General features: G+C 36.3%; 1 protein-coding gene across 1 annotated transcript; it reads left to right on the forward strand.

Annotated features, from left to right (window-relative positions):
- Nucleotides 1–6,619: 6,619 nt before the first annotated feature.
- LOC126824922 (uncharacterized) lies at nt 6,620–15,718 on the forward strand. The gene is made up of 2 exons (XM_050554377.1): nt 6,620–6,697; nt 13,619–15,718. The coding sequence occupies exons 1-2, from the start codon at nt 6,683–6,685 to the stop codon at nt 14,534–14,536; spliced, it is 933 nt and encodes a 310-aa protein (XP_050410334.1). The 5' UTR covers nt 6,620–6,682; the 3' UTR covers nt 14,537–15,718.
- The last annotated feature ends 1,826 nt before the right edge of the window (nt 15,719–17,544 follow it).

Consider the following 17,544-nt stretch of genomic DNA (forward strand, 5'->3'; position numbering starts at 1 on the left):
ATCCCACATATGTGGGGGGTGGATCGCGGCGAACATAAACAAGGAAACTAGGATTATTACAATTTACCGCCGCACAATAGCAAATTGTGTCAAAAGTTTATGGAAGAATTTGGATTATTTTGGGAGCAGTTGATTACCACTAAGTGTTGCACTATTATATGGGGGGGGGGGGGATTAATTTTCATGTTGATGATTCCAATGACTCTAACAAGGTTGATTTTTGTGAAATGTTGAATAATAGATCTCTCACACAACATGTTTCTTCTTCGACTCATAACGGTGGACATATTCTCGATCTGGTGATAACTAATCCACGTGATATTAAACTGGATAACCTCTATGTCTCGGACAAATTAATATCTGATCATTTCCCGGCAAAGTTTTAATCTTAAGATCCAGTAACCACAACCAACAGGAAAGGCTGTAACATATCGAAGCTTTAAATCACTTGACAAGAATACATTTAAAGCGGAAATAGTCAACTCAGATTTCTATGACATTCAACGTATTCAATATATACAAGAGAAAGCAACCAATATCACTCTAAGCTTGCTGGAATTTTGGACTCACTTGTTTCTATTTTAGAAGCTAAAAGGGACCGTAATAAGACTGAACATCTGTGGCGGAAAACAAATCACATGTCCATAAACAGGTTTATAAATATTTACAAAACAATGTGAATTAATTGAAGAAGCTAAAATTAAATTTTACTCTGATAAAATAGAAAATGGTGAAAACAGACAAAAATACCAGTATAAAGTTGTGAATTCCCTTTTGGATCATAGTGCTGAGCGGACTATTCTCCCGGACACTGATAATAACACTGAACTCGCGAATTTTATTCTCAGATTTCTTTCAAATAAAAATACACAAAATACGAACTGAACTTGATGATTTAAATAAAAGAATTGACTTTAATGCTCATGACTTTGATAAGTTAGAAAATTCCGTTTATTTAGAAAATTGTTACTGAATCTTTTGTTTTAAAGCTTATTAAATCGTCTGCTCCTAAATCTTGTTCATTAGATCCTGTTCCGACTCCTGTTCTTAAGGACTGTCTAGACGAAGTTAATCCGGTTTTTACCAATATTATTAATTCTTGTATATCTCTTGTATAATTCTTGTATAAACTTATGTCTACACTTGATCCTAATGTTTATAAAAATTACAGACCTGTCCCTAACTTAAGCCTTATTTCTAAAATATTGGAGAAAAGTATTGCTTCTCAGATAAATGCCCATCTAGATGATAACTGTTTGTATGAGCCATTTTAAAACAATTTCACAGTACCGAAACAGCTTTAACCCGCGTTTCAAATAATATTTTAATGGAAATTGATAATAGAAAATGTACATTTTTAATTTTATTAGATTTATCTGCTGCTTTGGACACGGTGGATCCTTTTATTCTTTACGTAGACATCAATGTAAATTCAGTATTTGTGGCTCTGCATTAACTCTTTTAGAAAGCTTTTGTGTGGTAGAAAACAGTGTATTTTAGTTAATTGTAATCTGTTTTGTCATCTGGGGTTCCTCAAGGTTCTGTTCTTGGTCCGAGTTTATTTACCCTTTATACGGTACCATTGGGGGACATTGTCAGAATTATTATATTATTATTTTGGTGTATTTCTATAGCGCACCTTTCACAAAGTGCTCAGATGCGCTTTACAATTCAATAAAATTATAAAATGCAGATAGACAATATGATAAAAACTAATTGGAATAATAAAAAACAGTAAATTGGAATAATAAAAAACCCCAATAAATTGGCACACATTAAAAGTATCACAATAATAATAGCGTAAAAGAAATGAAATGAAGTTATAAAGTCAGTAGTAAAGTTCAATAAAATGCTTTAGTAAATAAAATAGTTTTTAGATTAGATTTAAAAGTCTGAAGTGATTCATAGCTTCTGACTGTTAATGGTAATTTATTCCAAAGTTTAGGAGCTTTAATAGCGAACGACTTTTCTCCCGCTGATGACTTAACGTTAGATTCACAAAGTAACCAGTTATCAGATCGTACGGGATCGTTACAGGGTCGGAATACTCAATTTTCCCAAAACCGGAAGTATTATTATAATGTAGCTTCGAACCCTCAGAACGTTATTCCCTTTAAAAATGGTAAACCTTTCTGTACATTCAAAATTTTATTACATTAATTTTTATTTCATTTAACATGCGTAGTCATTTTGAATAGGTCAAGTCTGTCGTTAATTTATCTTCTTCGTCATCTTCAGTTAATTTATCTTCTTCATCATCTTCAGTTAATTTATCTTCTTCATCGTCTTTGGTTGATCGCACACTTGTCTTTGGTGTCACGTGTTCATTGATAATCAACATATCCTTTCCATAAATATAACCCAAACCCGAACGTCAATATTATCAGCAACAGGTAAATTTCAACATTAGTAATTTCCGCCGTTCGCCGTGGGTAGTCGGAACTTTCCGTCAATAAGCAATCCGTGACGTCATTTTAGTCCCTTTACACATAGAAATATAGACTAGAATATGAGCAGAAGGACTGAAATGACGCCACAGATTGTTTATTTACGGAAAGTTACGACTACCCACGGATAATAGCGGAAATTACTAACGTTGAAATTTACCTGTTGCAGGTAATATTGACATTCGGGTTCGTGTTATACTTATGGAAAGGATTTGTTGACATAATTACTTGCATTATTTAAAAAATTTATGAACCTTTCCCGGTGACCTTTAAATCTTATTTCTTCATTTGTTGTCGTATTGCGACATTTGTACACTAAAATTAACATTTGTGTCTTAAAATCATTATTTGTTTTACAAATTAGACATTTGTCATATCAGATTTGTAAAATATATTTTGTTTAATTTAATTATATTTTAATATAATGACAAAATTTATTTTAGTAAATCAAAAAAATAATCTACATTTACATTTCATCATAGACATACAACGGAAAACAAATCTCGAACAACAAATTTCTAAATACAAATCTCCAAATACAAATCTTGCAAAACATTTCTCCAAAAACATTTCTTCAATAACATTTCTCCAAAAACATTTCTCGAAATTCATCGAACCGGATCATTATGACGACATAGTGGAAATCAACCTGTCATACAATAAGTCACCATACAGGAGAATCGAGCAAACATTATTTACAATAATAAATATCGCCCGATGACCGTGACTTTAGGGAAATCTGAAATTAATTTTTATTTCATTTAACATGCGTAGTCATTTTGAATAGGTCAAGTCTGTCGTTAATTTATCTTCTTCGTCATCTTCAGTTAATTTATCTTCTTCATCATCTTCAGTTAATTTATCTTCTTCATCGTCTTTGGTTGATCGCACACTTGTCTTTGGTGTCACGTGTTCATTGATAATCTGTCGTTCTATGACCAGGTCGTCGTCCCGCGGTTCGGATAGATCCATAGGGTGAACAAACTTAGGTATTCAGGTTCAATCGACATGCGCAACGAATGTTTCCAACAAGTGCTAGGAATATTTTTACGACTGTGAATAATTCGTGGCAAAATACGTGGGTATTCTTGAGTATTTGTCACAACTATGTTACAAGAGATTAAAGAATTATCAAAGTAATCAACAAAGACCTATGCGAGCGAGTTTTAATCTCACCGATAGTTGCTTGTTAATCTTTTGTAGCTTCACACCCACCGATTGCAGGCCGGATTATACAGTGTTGATTCAATGGAAATCATGTGACGGGACTGCTGATGGATGCCGTAATTCGCAATATCCAGAGTACGGATTACTCAAAGTTTTTTGGGCTGAAATAATAAGGAAATAAACCGGAAAATGGTGTCGGATTTCACAGAGTGTCGGAGTATTCAGAAGATGTGACAAAGTCCACTGTAATAGGTAGCAAAGTGGAGGTTAAATAATATTGGTGTTATATGATTAAATTTTGATGATACAGTTATAAGGCGGGCAGCAGAGTTTTGGAGTTTTTGAAGTCAGAAGATGTGGTCTCGACTTTCATTTGTATGCCCATGATACTCAATTGATATCAAATAACTTTCTAAAATTGAATAATGATAATAATTAGGCGCAAGGCATAAATTAAGTAAATTTGCACGTGATACCCCCCCCCTCCCCCGTTGTAATTGTGATACATGTTCATCTTATTCTGCTCGTAATATTGGCGCAATCGTTGATAGCTTTATGCATATGGGAACTCAAGTAAATAATATTTGTAAATATTTGTAAATTGTGCTATTTTAATATCAGAAATATAGGTAAAATACGCAAATTTGTAACTGTAGAGGCCACTAAGTCACTTGTTAATTCTCTGGTAACTTCTCGATTAGATAACTTTAATTCACTTGGTTTACCTTTAAAGCTTATAGATAATTTACAAAATGTACAGAATACTGCAGCTATACTTGTTACTGTAACTAAGAAATGCGACCAAATAACTCCTGTTTTATATAATTTACACTGGTTACCTGTTAAATATGGAATGGATTTTAAGATTTTATTTACTTACTTTTGAATGTTTAAATAACTTAGCTCCTGTTTACCTCTGAAATCTATTAGAACTTTATACACCTGGTCCAACATTACATACATCAGAAAAACTACTTTTAAAACACAAAAACTGTTCAACTAGTCTGTTATGGTCAGTTTGGGGATCAAGTGGCTAAGTGGGTAAGACGCTGGCTCGCTAGGGTGTTCGATCCCTGCATTGGCCGAGAAAGTTCATCCAGATTTTCCGGCGTGGTTCCCCCTTGTCAGTTATGTAGGACGGAGGGCCTGACAAGGATAGCTGTCTATTCGTTCGGATGGTACGAAAACCGAGGTCCCGTGTACACATTGGCGTGCACGTAAAAGATCCCTTGACAGTTGGAATTCGATATAAGAGTAGGCCGTAGTGCCGCTGTCCGGGCAAAATTGCCCTCATAGCACACTGTATGGCGTTTGCCCGTCTTCATTAGCCCAGTTCGGAGCAGAACAGTAGGACGTTAAACCCCATTTCATTTCATTTCATTGCATATCGTTATGGTCAGCGCTCTTTTAGTTATCAAGCATCTGTTTTATGGAATAATCTACCGTTTAATTTAAGATATTGTACATCGCTATATTCTTTTCAAAAACAACTTAAAACACATTTATTTAATCAGGCTTTTAATTGACTCTATACAACTGTTAACATGTCCATAATCTTGTAGTTTATATATGATTACATTGTCATTTGTAACCTCGGTAGGGTTGTCTATACATAAAGCTGTCATCATCTGATGTCGCGATTTAGTTTTATTTAAGATACATTAAAATCTATCTAAACTCTCACACTATCTTGCATGAAACAAACAGTCATTGGGGTTCAAGTTAGTGAAAATCTTCTCACTGATTAACGCAGTGAACATGTTATATGAAAGGGCGCACAAAAGATATGCTGTACCGCCCGGCGTGGTTTCCCCTTGTCAGTGATGCAGGACGGAGGGCTTGACAAGGACAGCTGTCTAGTCGTTCGGATGGGACGAAAAACCGAGGTCCCGTGTACACATTGGCGTGCACGTAAAAGATCCCTTGGCAGTTGGAATTCGATATAAGAGTAGGCCGTAGCGCCGCTGCCTGGGCAAAATTTCCCCCATAGCACACTGTATGGCGTATGTCCGTCTTCATTAGCCCAGTTTAGGAGCAAGACAGTGGGACGTTAAACCCCCTTTCATTTCATTTCAAATATGCTGTAATAATTATATTGATCGACAGACTTCGATTTGTAAAATTCCAAGATGGCTGTTATGACGTAATGATACTCGTTTCCAGTCCATATAGTGCTATTGTGCGTGTTTCTATATCAATATCCTAAATTTTATACACCCACCCTCTTTATAATTATATATGTATAAATATATTTTATATTGTTTACTTCAAAGTAGTTTTCAATCCCTCATTATTATCTGTTCAGTTATATAATAAGATTGGTAAATATCCATATAATGATAGGTAATAATACTCATTATTATCTGTTAATTTATAAATATCCCTTTCATGGAGACGTTTACATCAGCAGTCTATTCATTATCATCTCGGGGGATCACGTGGCTAAGTGGGTAAGACGCTGGCTCGCTAGCCTGGCGGTCGGGTGTTCGATCCCTGCATTGGCCGAGAAAGTTCATCCTGATTTTCCGGCGTGGTTCCCCCTTGTCAGTGATGCAGGACGGAGGACTGAGGGCCTGACAAGGACAGCTGTCTAGTCTTTCGAATGATACGAAAAACCGAGGTCCCGTGTATACATTGGAATGCACGTAAAAAATCCCTTGGCAGTTGGAATTCGATATAAGAGTAGGCGTTAGGTCCGCTGCCCGGGCAAAATTTCCCTCATAGCACACTGTATGGCGTATGCCCGTCTTCATTAGCCCAGTATAGGAGCAGAACAGTAGGACGTCAAACCCCATTTCATTTCATTATCATCTCTCTTTAATTAATCTTCATCCTTTTTTTTTTTGAAAATAAAAGTTGGCATTATTTGTTTTCGTCGTATGAAAACCCTGGATACGCCCTTCCCAACTCCCATGGAAAGAACTAAGTAGTATTCCGTTGGTTCTAAAAAAAATCAATAAGGGCAATAGTTTAAGGCTCCACGCTATAGTCTATAGCCTTGACAACCAACACGCGCGTAAACATCTATCGTGTCATGCAAGCTATAGGTAAAGAGGATACAGGTAAAGATGACACGATCATATGTAAGTATTTAATGGTATTTGTGGGGTGGCGGGGAGACTATGCATAGGATAAGAGGTAAAATAATCAGCATTTATTACCGTTCATTACGTTTCAATATTTTATTTGGGGTATCGTATTCACTGCATTTGCACTAACTTGAACCCCAATGACTGTTTGTTTCATGTAGATAGCGTGAGAGTTTAGACAGATTTTAACGTATGTTATATCTTGAATAGAGCTAAATCGCGACATAAAACGATAAATCTGCGACCCTAGAACCCCTATGACTGATGTATATTTCTTTTACATCTGGGCTGTATCTTATTGTCGTTTTATTCATCGAAAGACGGCCAAATAAACATATTGATTAAACAGGACTGCGTTCCCATAGTGAAGTTGCGATAATGGTGGATAAACATCTGTATTGACATTCTGCTGCTATTTTACGGTCAATATTTTACGAGGTTGTTAAGGGCTTAATATTGAAGCACGATTTTATGAAGGACTCACCAGTTCTTTTTTCAGTGTTCTTAATTCTTAGTTCTTAATTCATAGTCCTTAAAGGTCACCAGAAAAGCATCAATTTTCTTTTTAAATAATGCAAGTAATTATGTCAACATATCCTTTCCATAAATATAACCCAAACCCGAACGTCAATATTATCAGCAACAGGTAAATTTCAACATTAGTAATTTCCGCCGTTCTCCGTGGGTAGTCGGAACTTTCCGTCAATAATCAATCCGTGACGTCATTTTAGTCCCTTTACACATAGAAATATAGACTAGAATATGAGCAGAAGGACTGAAATGACGCCACAGATTGTTTATTTACGGAAAGTTACGACTACCCACGGATAATAGCGGAAATTACTAACGTTGAAATTTACCTGTTGCAGGTAATATTGACATTCGGGTTCGTGTTATACTTATGGAAAGGATTTGTTGACATAATTACTTGCATTATTTAAAAAATTTATGAACCTTTCCCGGTGACCTTTAAATCTTATTTCTTCATTTGTTGTCGTATTGCGACATTTGTACACTAAAATTAACATTTGTGTCTTAAAATCATTATTTGTTTTACAAATTAGACATTTGTCATATCAGATTTGTAAAATATATTTTGTTTAATTTAATTATATTTTAATATAATGACAAAATTTATTTTAGTAAATCAAAAAAATAATCTACATTTACATTTCATCATAGACATACAACGGAAAACAAATCTCGAACAACAAATTTCTAAATACAAATCTCCAAATACAAATCTTGCAAAACATTTCTCCAAAAACATTTCTTCAATAACATTTCTCCAAAAACATTTCTCGAAATTCATCGAACCGGATCATTATGACGACATAGTGGAAATCAAATTGTCATACAATAAGTCACCATACAGGAGAATCGAGCAAACATTATTTACAATAATAAATATCGCCCGATGACCGTGACTTTAGGGAAATCTGAAATGTATATATATACACAAAAAAATAAATAAAATATGGATGGAAGAACTACATTTGTATATATTTGTAAGTACTTTCGCTAATGCTCTTCAGGCTAAATATACAATGGTAAAAAGATAACTAGATACAGAACACAATAATGATTATGACGTCATAGTTACAGAGTATTGTTCAGAAGGGGCATAACTGAAAGTCAGTGAAGTTATGACGAATATCTTATAAAAGATTAAGATTATCGATAGTCTAGCTGAAACAACCAAGGAATCTTGCTAGATTATATTAACATCCTCAAAATTTGATAGCATTCAAAAGAAACCAGTGGTAACGCAATAAGGGGAGAAAAGATGCAAAACTTGCAAAATATTAATCAAGGGATCCTCCATCCAGATTACAGTTGACAAACTCTTCCACATCCAACAATCTATGAATTGCGAAACCAGATATGTAATCTATATGATTGTTTGCACTGGTTGTAATGGATGGTATATCGGGAAAACAATTATTATGCCAAGAACAAGGATGAACCTCCATCGTAAACATGTCCTGAATCCACAATATAGGATGATCCCACTAAGTGGCCATTTAGATGTTTGCGGTGGACGAGAGTTTAAAGGTTTCCCGTTATATAAATAAAATAGCAATAACAGCAATTAACTAGAGGTCAGAGAATCATATTTTATTTAAAAGTATCGACCAGAGTTAAATGCAAAATTGTGAAGTGTTATATTGTATTATCATTGTAGTCTGAGTTATAATTTCAGTTATGCCCCTTCTGAACAATACTCTGTAACTATGACGCTATGACGTCATAATCATTATTGTGTTATCTTTATCTTTTAACCATTGTATATTTGTCTGAAGAGCATTAGCTGTCTAGGAACTGAGATGGCAATCTCTCCGGAATCTAATGAAATCTGGCTTGAAAGTTTGCCATGATTTCTTTTATAGGACCTATGGACATCACGCACAGGCTAGGATATCCATGACCCCGAACCTGTGCAATTACTGATATGATTGGTCATTTAAACCAAATGATGCAATAGGTAAATTTCCAATCACGTGTAATCTGGTAACACACAGAACCAGCTATGTTTTGGTTCTATAACTTTTTTTATATACCCATCTGTCACTCATATTTTAGTGCACATTTAGTACAATTAATTAATACAATATAATGCCATCATTAATTATAAGAGCAAAAATTCTAGCAAAAGTCTTACAAGGGGCATACAATAAGTTTTGAATAATTTATATTTAACTCTAAATGAGGAGAATGTAAAATTTCTTAATGTTACATTACTTTTAACAGTAAAATTATTTATACATTGACATAAATGTTCATGTTCTGACGGAACTATGAAGCAGATTTCCTAAATGGGATTCAGAAGTTTGATAGGAGGCAGTTTATAAGAATGGGTTTAAGATCCCGAGTTCCAGTTTCAGATGGTTTGCATGGAAAATATACGAGTCTGCTCTTGTCGGGATTAAAAGTGAGGTTATATTCTTCAGAATATTAACTTGCTATGCGCAATAAACCATTGAGAGTTTATACTAATTACTTGCGGCGACTACTGTGAGGTCACTGACATATACGTTCCCAATATGGCAGCCAAAATTACTTTGTCTGCACCTTCTCAGAAGTTCATCGATATCGAGGCAGACCACCATTAAATTTCATCATCTCGAATTGTAGTTCGTCTATTTATAGCAATTCTCTCTCTCTCTCTCTCTCTCTCTCTCTCTCTCTTTTCTCCCCTTTTGTATGCCCATTTTTGTTGATTTTTTGGTCTAGAATGGACGAAGAGGGTTTGAATTAACATTTTCTGCCAGGTTGTGGTAAATATTCATGATTTTGAGGCGGAAGGATAAGAGGGTTATCAGGTTAGCTACGGCGATATGTACGGCAACTAGCTACATGTTTTTAGTATGCTTCTTCAAGTTTGTGTATCTCAAAATTTTGGTGGTCAACCTCATACAAATTTTAGTGCAAAGACATGACCATTTGTTCCTCTGTCTGTAGTGAAAAGCATTCAGCCCAACGAAAATTTGGGGAAAGTTGGAGGTGGGCAAAGAGGCCAGAATTAACATTGAAGTCAATGGGGAAATTAATGGTGGTCTCCATCCATATAGACGGTAAATAATACTGGAGAGATTACTCCCCCTTGTTTAACACCATTAGTTACATTAAAAGAGTTGCTAACTGTTTGGCACCATCTTACTCGTATCCTCTGGTTGAGGTATAAAGAAAGTAGAAAACTTGAAAATAAAGGACACAGACATTTAGAACGTAACAGTTGGAAGAATTTTTTTACGTTGTTTACCTTATCAAAAACTTTGCTTGCGTCTAGTAAACTAACATACACACTAGAGTTGAGACTATTGTAATAATTAATGGATCATTTAGTACAAAAGAGAAATGACCAAATTGTTGTTCAGAATCAGAACATTGAAACACGTGATTTAACTTATCTAATATAACATTTTACCGAAAATACTGCTCAATGCAATTCCACGATAGTTGCTGGGATCGTTGAGAGGGCGTTTCCTATTTTTTCGAATTGAGACAATAATTGAGAGGAGAGAGAGAGAGAGAGAGAGGGAGAGAGAGAGAGAGAAATGGGGGTTAACGTCCACTCGACACAAACTAGGTCATTTCGGGACTAACATATGGTTTTAATTTTATTTCAATAATTCGCTTGTGCGTAGGGATCTTTAGCAGTGAGAGGAAACCGGAGGACCCGGAGAAAACCCACGAGGTTGGACAGGCCACCCTATTCCTTGTCACGTACAACCGGGGATAATTGAGATGATAAGATTGTTAGTTGAAATGCCATGAACGACAAGAGCTGTCAGTAGCAATGATACATGAATAAAGTAAGAATATGGAGCATAAATAATATGATCAGAATATTGACCACTACAACCATCAGATTTCTTATGTTTGAGAGATTTTACGGCTTTTGAAACATTGTTTGCTGTGATATTATGATCATGTTTACATTTACCACTATTACACACATGATTGATACTAAACTCAATGTCTTCCTTTAATTTAATCAAATCATGTTCATTGAACGATACACTATTAAAACGTTGCTTATATACTATTCAAAAAAAGTAGGGGATATTTGATTTTGGGGGCATAATACTAAAATATGCAAATGACTACGAAAAAAGTCACTATAGAACCTAACAGAAGAAACATTTCCAGTTACATGTGACGCCCAAACGCACCAATAGCTACCGCATGGAATGCAGGTGATGCTTGGGATCATCATGGGGGTCCAACCCAAGATTTGCACGACTCTGACTTTGAATGTTACAGTCATTGTGGCATTGAATTCCAGGGTGGAAACATCAGTTTAATTGTTTTAGTGACCAGAAAACAAATTTTGATATGCGTCGGCTTACCCAAAATGAAAGGTTACGTGCCCTTGGCATGCTACAGATCGGCACAACACAGGCGGTTGTGGCGCGGACGGTGAATGTTTCTCAGTCTGTCATAAGCAGGCTATGGTCCAGATACCGTGATACACAATCTGTACAGGACAGACCACACTCAGGTCGACCAAGGGCGACAACTCAAGCCCAGGATCGATTTATCCGTACCTTGGCCTTGAGAAATCGTGCCATCACAGCAAATCAGATCAGCGTGAGTGGCCAGACGATTCGGAATCGACTGCATAGGGGTCACCTTCGCGCCCGACGTCCTCGCGTGATCCCTTGTTTGAGAGATCATCACATTCAGGCAAGACGTCGTTGGTGTAGGGATCGTCAACACTGGGATAATCGACGCTGGAGCAATGTGATGTTTTCAGATGAGTCAAGGTTCACTGTTGATTTTTTGGACAGACGTAGGAGGGTGTGGCGTCGTCGAAACGAGCGCTTCCAAGACGTTAACGTCATCAGACATGATCGATTTGGGGGTGGTTCTGTTATGGTGTGGGGAGGCATCACTGTTGCTGGAAGAACGGCTTTACATGTTGTTGCAGGGCGTGTTACAGGCCAGTACTACCGGGACAACACCTTGGCAGTCCATGTTGTGCCGTTCGCACGACGTCATGGCCGCCGTTTCATCTTCCAGGATGACAACGCAAGATGTCACAGGGCCAGGTACGTTACAGGTTACCTCCAACAACAGAACATCACCACATTACCTTGGCCAGCACTGAGTCCCGACCTCTCCCCCATCGAGCATGTCTGGGACATGCTTGGACAGAGGTTACGTCAACGTCAACAACGTCCTGCCAATGTCCAAGAACTTGCTGCTGCGTTGCAACAGGAATGGGACAATCTGGACCAAAATGACCTTAGACGTCTCATTAGGAGTATGCCACGTCGGATCAATGCTTGTTTGGCAAACAGAGGAGGATTTACCCGTTACTGACTTGGTTGTGATGCTGTGGTAACTTTGCTGTTTGACCCCGGGTATCATTTTACCCTTATAATGGTCAGTCTGTGCCTTACTTAGTCTAACGATCATTTGGAATAAATCGATGAATGTGAACTTCATTTCATTTTGTCATTTGTTTCTTCGTCAGTTTCATTAGGTGACTTTAATAACACTTAAAAATCAAATATCCCCTACTTTTTTTGAATAGTATATTTACAGCTATATACTAAGGCTATAATTATCGGCTCCTATCTGCCCATTGACACTTTGTGGAAGCGAGTTACTGGGCCCATTATTCCTCTTAATTTCTCCAACCTCGTGGGTTTTCTCCGGGTCCTCCGGTTTCCTCCCACTGCTAAAGACCCCTACGCGCAAGCGAATTAATGAAATAAAATTGAACCATGTGTTAGTCCCGAAATGTCCTAGTTTGTGTCGAGTGGACGTTAAACCCCATTTCTCTCTCTCTCCTCTTAATTTCGCCCCAAAAGTCTTGCTATTGATAAGATTTTTAGCCATTTTGTTCGAACGGGTTGATTCTCTTGTTTTCGAACTAGTCGCGTTTATTAAGTCACCAACGAAAAATTTGACCCGAAATTCAGTGTTCGTGTCCAGATAAGCGGTTTTGACGTTCACGTCCAAATAACACAATATTTTGAACTTAAATTTTCAGACAAGATTTATATGTAAATCCTCTATCTTTCGGAGTTTAAATATTATACGTACACGGATTTGTATTTCTCAGGTTCAGTGAAAATCGGGATTTTCCCTTTTATTTTCTAATCATTCATATACAGTGAAATACGTGAGCAGTGTAAATTGCATGATAGTCGTTTTCGCCTAGTTAGTCTATACAATCTACAAGGCTATATAGCGCTAATCCCAACCCTGACCCTGGACCTAACTCTAAAGCTTACCTTAACCTACAATCTCACCAACAATCACGTGCCCTAACCTTATTTAATAACTCATATGATCCTTTCGGACCACAATATGCCTTTGTAGTTCAAATTTACTCCCTAACATTCCCCATTGCATTACACATATAATACTATTAATAAACCTGTTTTTATTTCTTTGCAGTTCTGTTCAAGAAAAAATGTGATGGTCTGTGTTTTTATTCTGATCACAATTGTCGCCATTGCTGTATACATACCAAAGCAGGGTGTTTATACATCAAAAGTCAGAGTTTATGACCCACTTATTCAACGATTTCCTACACCCCTTGTTTTGCCTCCATGTCGGTCACAATTACACGTTATTATGTCATTTCCGCTACTCACTAACGATTCCATAAAAACCGGAAGTTACTCACGAGCCACTCCAAAGATGATACAAGAGCGGATGACTGAATTTTTAACTGGTTTGCAGAGGACTTTAAATCATCCATGTGTTCATCGTGTATACTTCCTGTACAATCAGCTTAGCGTTATGGATTATGTAAAAACTCACATCTGGGTCGATTTGGACAAAATGTCGTTTCATTTGGTAGAAAATCCCCGGTCTCATGTCGGTTTATTTAATTTCGCCTACGATCATCTTCAGGGTGAAATAGCGATTTACACCCCGGCGGATGTTTATCTAGGTGAAGGATTTGAGCTGATTAAAAAAGATGTGTTGGCCGCGAACAAGTTGATCTATATTATGTCTCGACATAGCCGACAAGAGAAACATTGCGATATGAGGCGAGACACCACATCTACATCATGCACTGATCAAAAATATTTTGGATCCCATGATACGTATGTCTTCGTGCCCAAAGGGAGGTTTCCAAAAGAAGTCCGAGATTACTTATCAGTACCGTCTCAGGATTATGGCGTGGAAAATATGTCGATCTGGGCTTTCGGTACTCTGGGTAATTTTACAGTGACTAATCCATGCAAAGTTTTGAAAGTCTACCATTTACATTGCACTGGGCTACGTGATGCAACACGGAAACGTCTTAATACTAAAAAGGATACAGGGAAGGTCTGGCCTACGGATCAGTTGGGAATAGTGTAGTACGCGGACGTTAAGCCCCACGATAAATAGTTGTCCGTAGTGATGTGTGGTTATCCGTAAATTTCTGTTGAATTTGTTTTATGACCTGGGTCCATATTGAAAGGAAATCTTAAGTCTAATGTAGTCACTACTAGATTTCAATTAAATATACATAACTTCCTGTAAGTTAAGGGCAAGTGGTGTTCAAAGGCAATGTGAGGTATCAAATTTTCCCTTAAGTTAAGTTACCATAACTATAAGTGTTTAATCGTTTAGTGGTATTCAAAGGCCGCTTTAATTGAGCAAATCATAACGACTCATTCTAGCCGGAGTACACAATGTAGTAGCAGCCCAGTTAAGATGTGAAGCAGTCAAGAGCCAGGATGATCGCGACTACTTTGTTTTTTTCTATTTACTGATACTATCATATTTCATTATTTGTTAGCGTAGGACATTGTCATTTATATATATATTAAACATGTATTATATGTCTTATCATAGAAGTCTATAGTGTTATGTTCTTTCGTAATCATTTGTTTAAATACCTTAATTGTTCGTACCTTTATAACCAAGGTAATTATATAACTGTTAAATTAAACAACGGATAACTCCTACCTCCTAAAGTGATTTATATAATTAGTAAATAATTATTATTATCTAATGATTGGTGTTTTGTGACATATATAGTGTAACCAATATATACATTGTACTTTTATAATCAATGTGATACTGTTTATTAGTCGTGTTTATGTTCTTATGATTTGAATTTCTTCATGCAATATTTGTGAATCGCCAGTAGGAATAAATGTCTCTTATAGATACGTCTAGATGGCTGGAAATTGCACGATAGGCAAGCGTCTGATATTCACAAGCTACGTTTCGATGGCACAGAAGCTCCTTTAAAGCTTCTTTCTCTTTCAGCGAGTACGGCAAACTAGGATTGCCCGAAAAAAGACAAGTTGCGGATTGAAGAAAAGTACGGCGAATGCTATTCGCCCGAAAAAGGACAGACACTGACAGATTCAAGAACAAGTACGGTGAATGCTATTCGCCCGAAAAAGTCAAGACACTTACAAAGTACGGTGAACGCTGTTCACCCGAAAAAGGACAGTAATTAATAGAAATAAACGTATTTAAGCTGTAAATACTGATATAAATATATTTTGAAAGTTTTTTTTGTTACATAAAGGTTTGAAAACTGAACGAGTCTGTTTTATTCCTACGGTGAAGCTTATTATAATTTTAGCAAAACACCGTTACTGACCACTTTTAAGCTGGTCCTTACACACCCTTCCGAAGTTCCGTTTACCGGTGGCTCGTGATCAGCCAGGAATTGATCACTGGTGGCAGAGATACCAAGCTCCCCATACCCCAAACGTGGTTTTCCCTTCAAGGAAACGTTACAGATGAAAGTATGAGGATTAAGACGGAACCAAAAACAATGTCGCCGAGCGTAGCTGCCTCAATTTTCTCTTTCGAAGGCAGATTTGATAATTGATTTTGTAGTGCAAGGATACGTAATATAATTTATAATCATAATATTTCGACTAACATTTCCCTAGCAATGAAAACGAAGTTTAATAGAGACTTGGAGCACTTAAAGGGACATAACTTGCCTTTGAAGTTAGAAATTCTTAGTTTTTGGTAGTGGAGGGTATTCCATAAGTTAGAAATTTATACTTTTTGGCGTTTGCGGGCATTCCATACGTTAAGTGTGCAGTTAAGTTTTTCAAGGATAATACCGATACCGATTTAAGGTAACACACTTAGTACCGTGGAAAAATTAAGTATTTTCAATTATCTTTAAAGGGACAATAACACTCTTGCTGGCTTGAAAGCTCCAGAAAATAAATAACATCTCTATCTAAGTACTAGATGTTTAAGTGTCCTACCTGTTGTGTAAATTATCCATAACATCCTTTTTTACTTGTCCAGAGGGTTCGAAAATATTTTTAAATCGAAGTTTCATTTGAAAAGGTTTACGTTAGACGTTTCAAACAATTATGTTGAATTTTTCAAAATTTTTAAATAAGGTGTGTTAAGATGAAATTTGTATCATCAATTAATTGAAATTTTGTAAAATAGTACAATTTGTTGACCAGAATAAAGATTGGGACATATTATTGAGTTACAACAAGAGTGGTATTGAGCCTTTAAGAAAACCTTTGAATACGGACCCTGTTTTGTATTATAAAGTTTACGTAGTTATCCTTAAATGTTTGCTTAATTTGCCTTCTACACTTGAACCTTTATACTTGTGGTTGTACAAATGTGAATATATTTTAAATATTTTTTATATCGCCACAATGACTTAATTTAACGGTCACCGGAAAAGCTTCATAATTTTTTTTAAATAATGCAATTAATTATGTCAACATATCCCTTTTCATAAGTATAACACGAACCCGAATGTCAATATTACCTGCAACAGGTAAATTTCAACGTTAGTAATTTCCGCCGTTCCCCTTGGGTAGTCGTAACTTTCCGTCAATAAAGCAATCCGTGACGTCAATTTAGTCCTTCATAAAAATATAGACTAGAATATGGGCAGAAGGACTAAAATGACGTTAATTTAATCCTTCATAAAAAGATGACTTCAATTCCTGCTTGTTGGAGTTATCTTCTGATCTAGTGCGATCTTGAGACTTTAAAGGGGATGGATACCCTTATACCACTTGTGGTCGGTTTGGCAAGTTTGGGGGTTCTGTCTTGACTGTTGGTCACTTCTTTGGTGGCTTGGTTAACACAATGTGGGGTAGCTATTAAATTCAGTGAAGACCTTCCGTAAGTGTGTTATTTCTGTACTTAAAAAGTCATCTTGGCAGATCATAGTGGCGCGCTTGGTGAGGGTTGAGACAATAGACTTCTTAATATTTAATGGTTGATTTTATAAACGTTCCAGTTATATGGATACGTATCAAAGTTATTATATAATTGAACAAATAATATTGTTATTATAAACATTTCCATTATATGGAGATGTATAAATCTTATTATATATATATAATTGAAGAAACAATATTGGGTTT

The sequence above is a fragment of the Patella vulgata genome, chromosome 1, assembly GCF_932274485.2.
Source record: "Patella vulgata chromosome 1, xgPatVulg1.2, whole genome shotgun sequence".
Taxonomy (NCBI): domain Eukaryota; kingdom Metazoa; phylum Mollusca; class Gastropoda; family Patellidae; genus Patella; species Patella vulgata.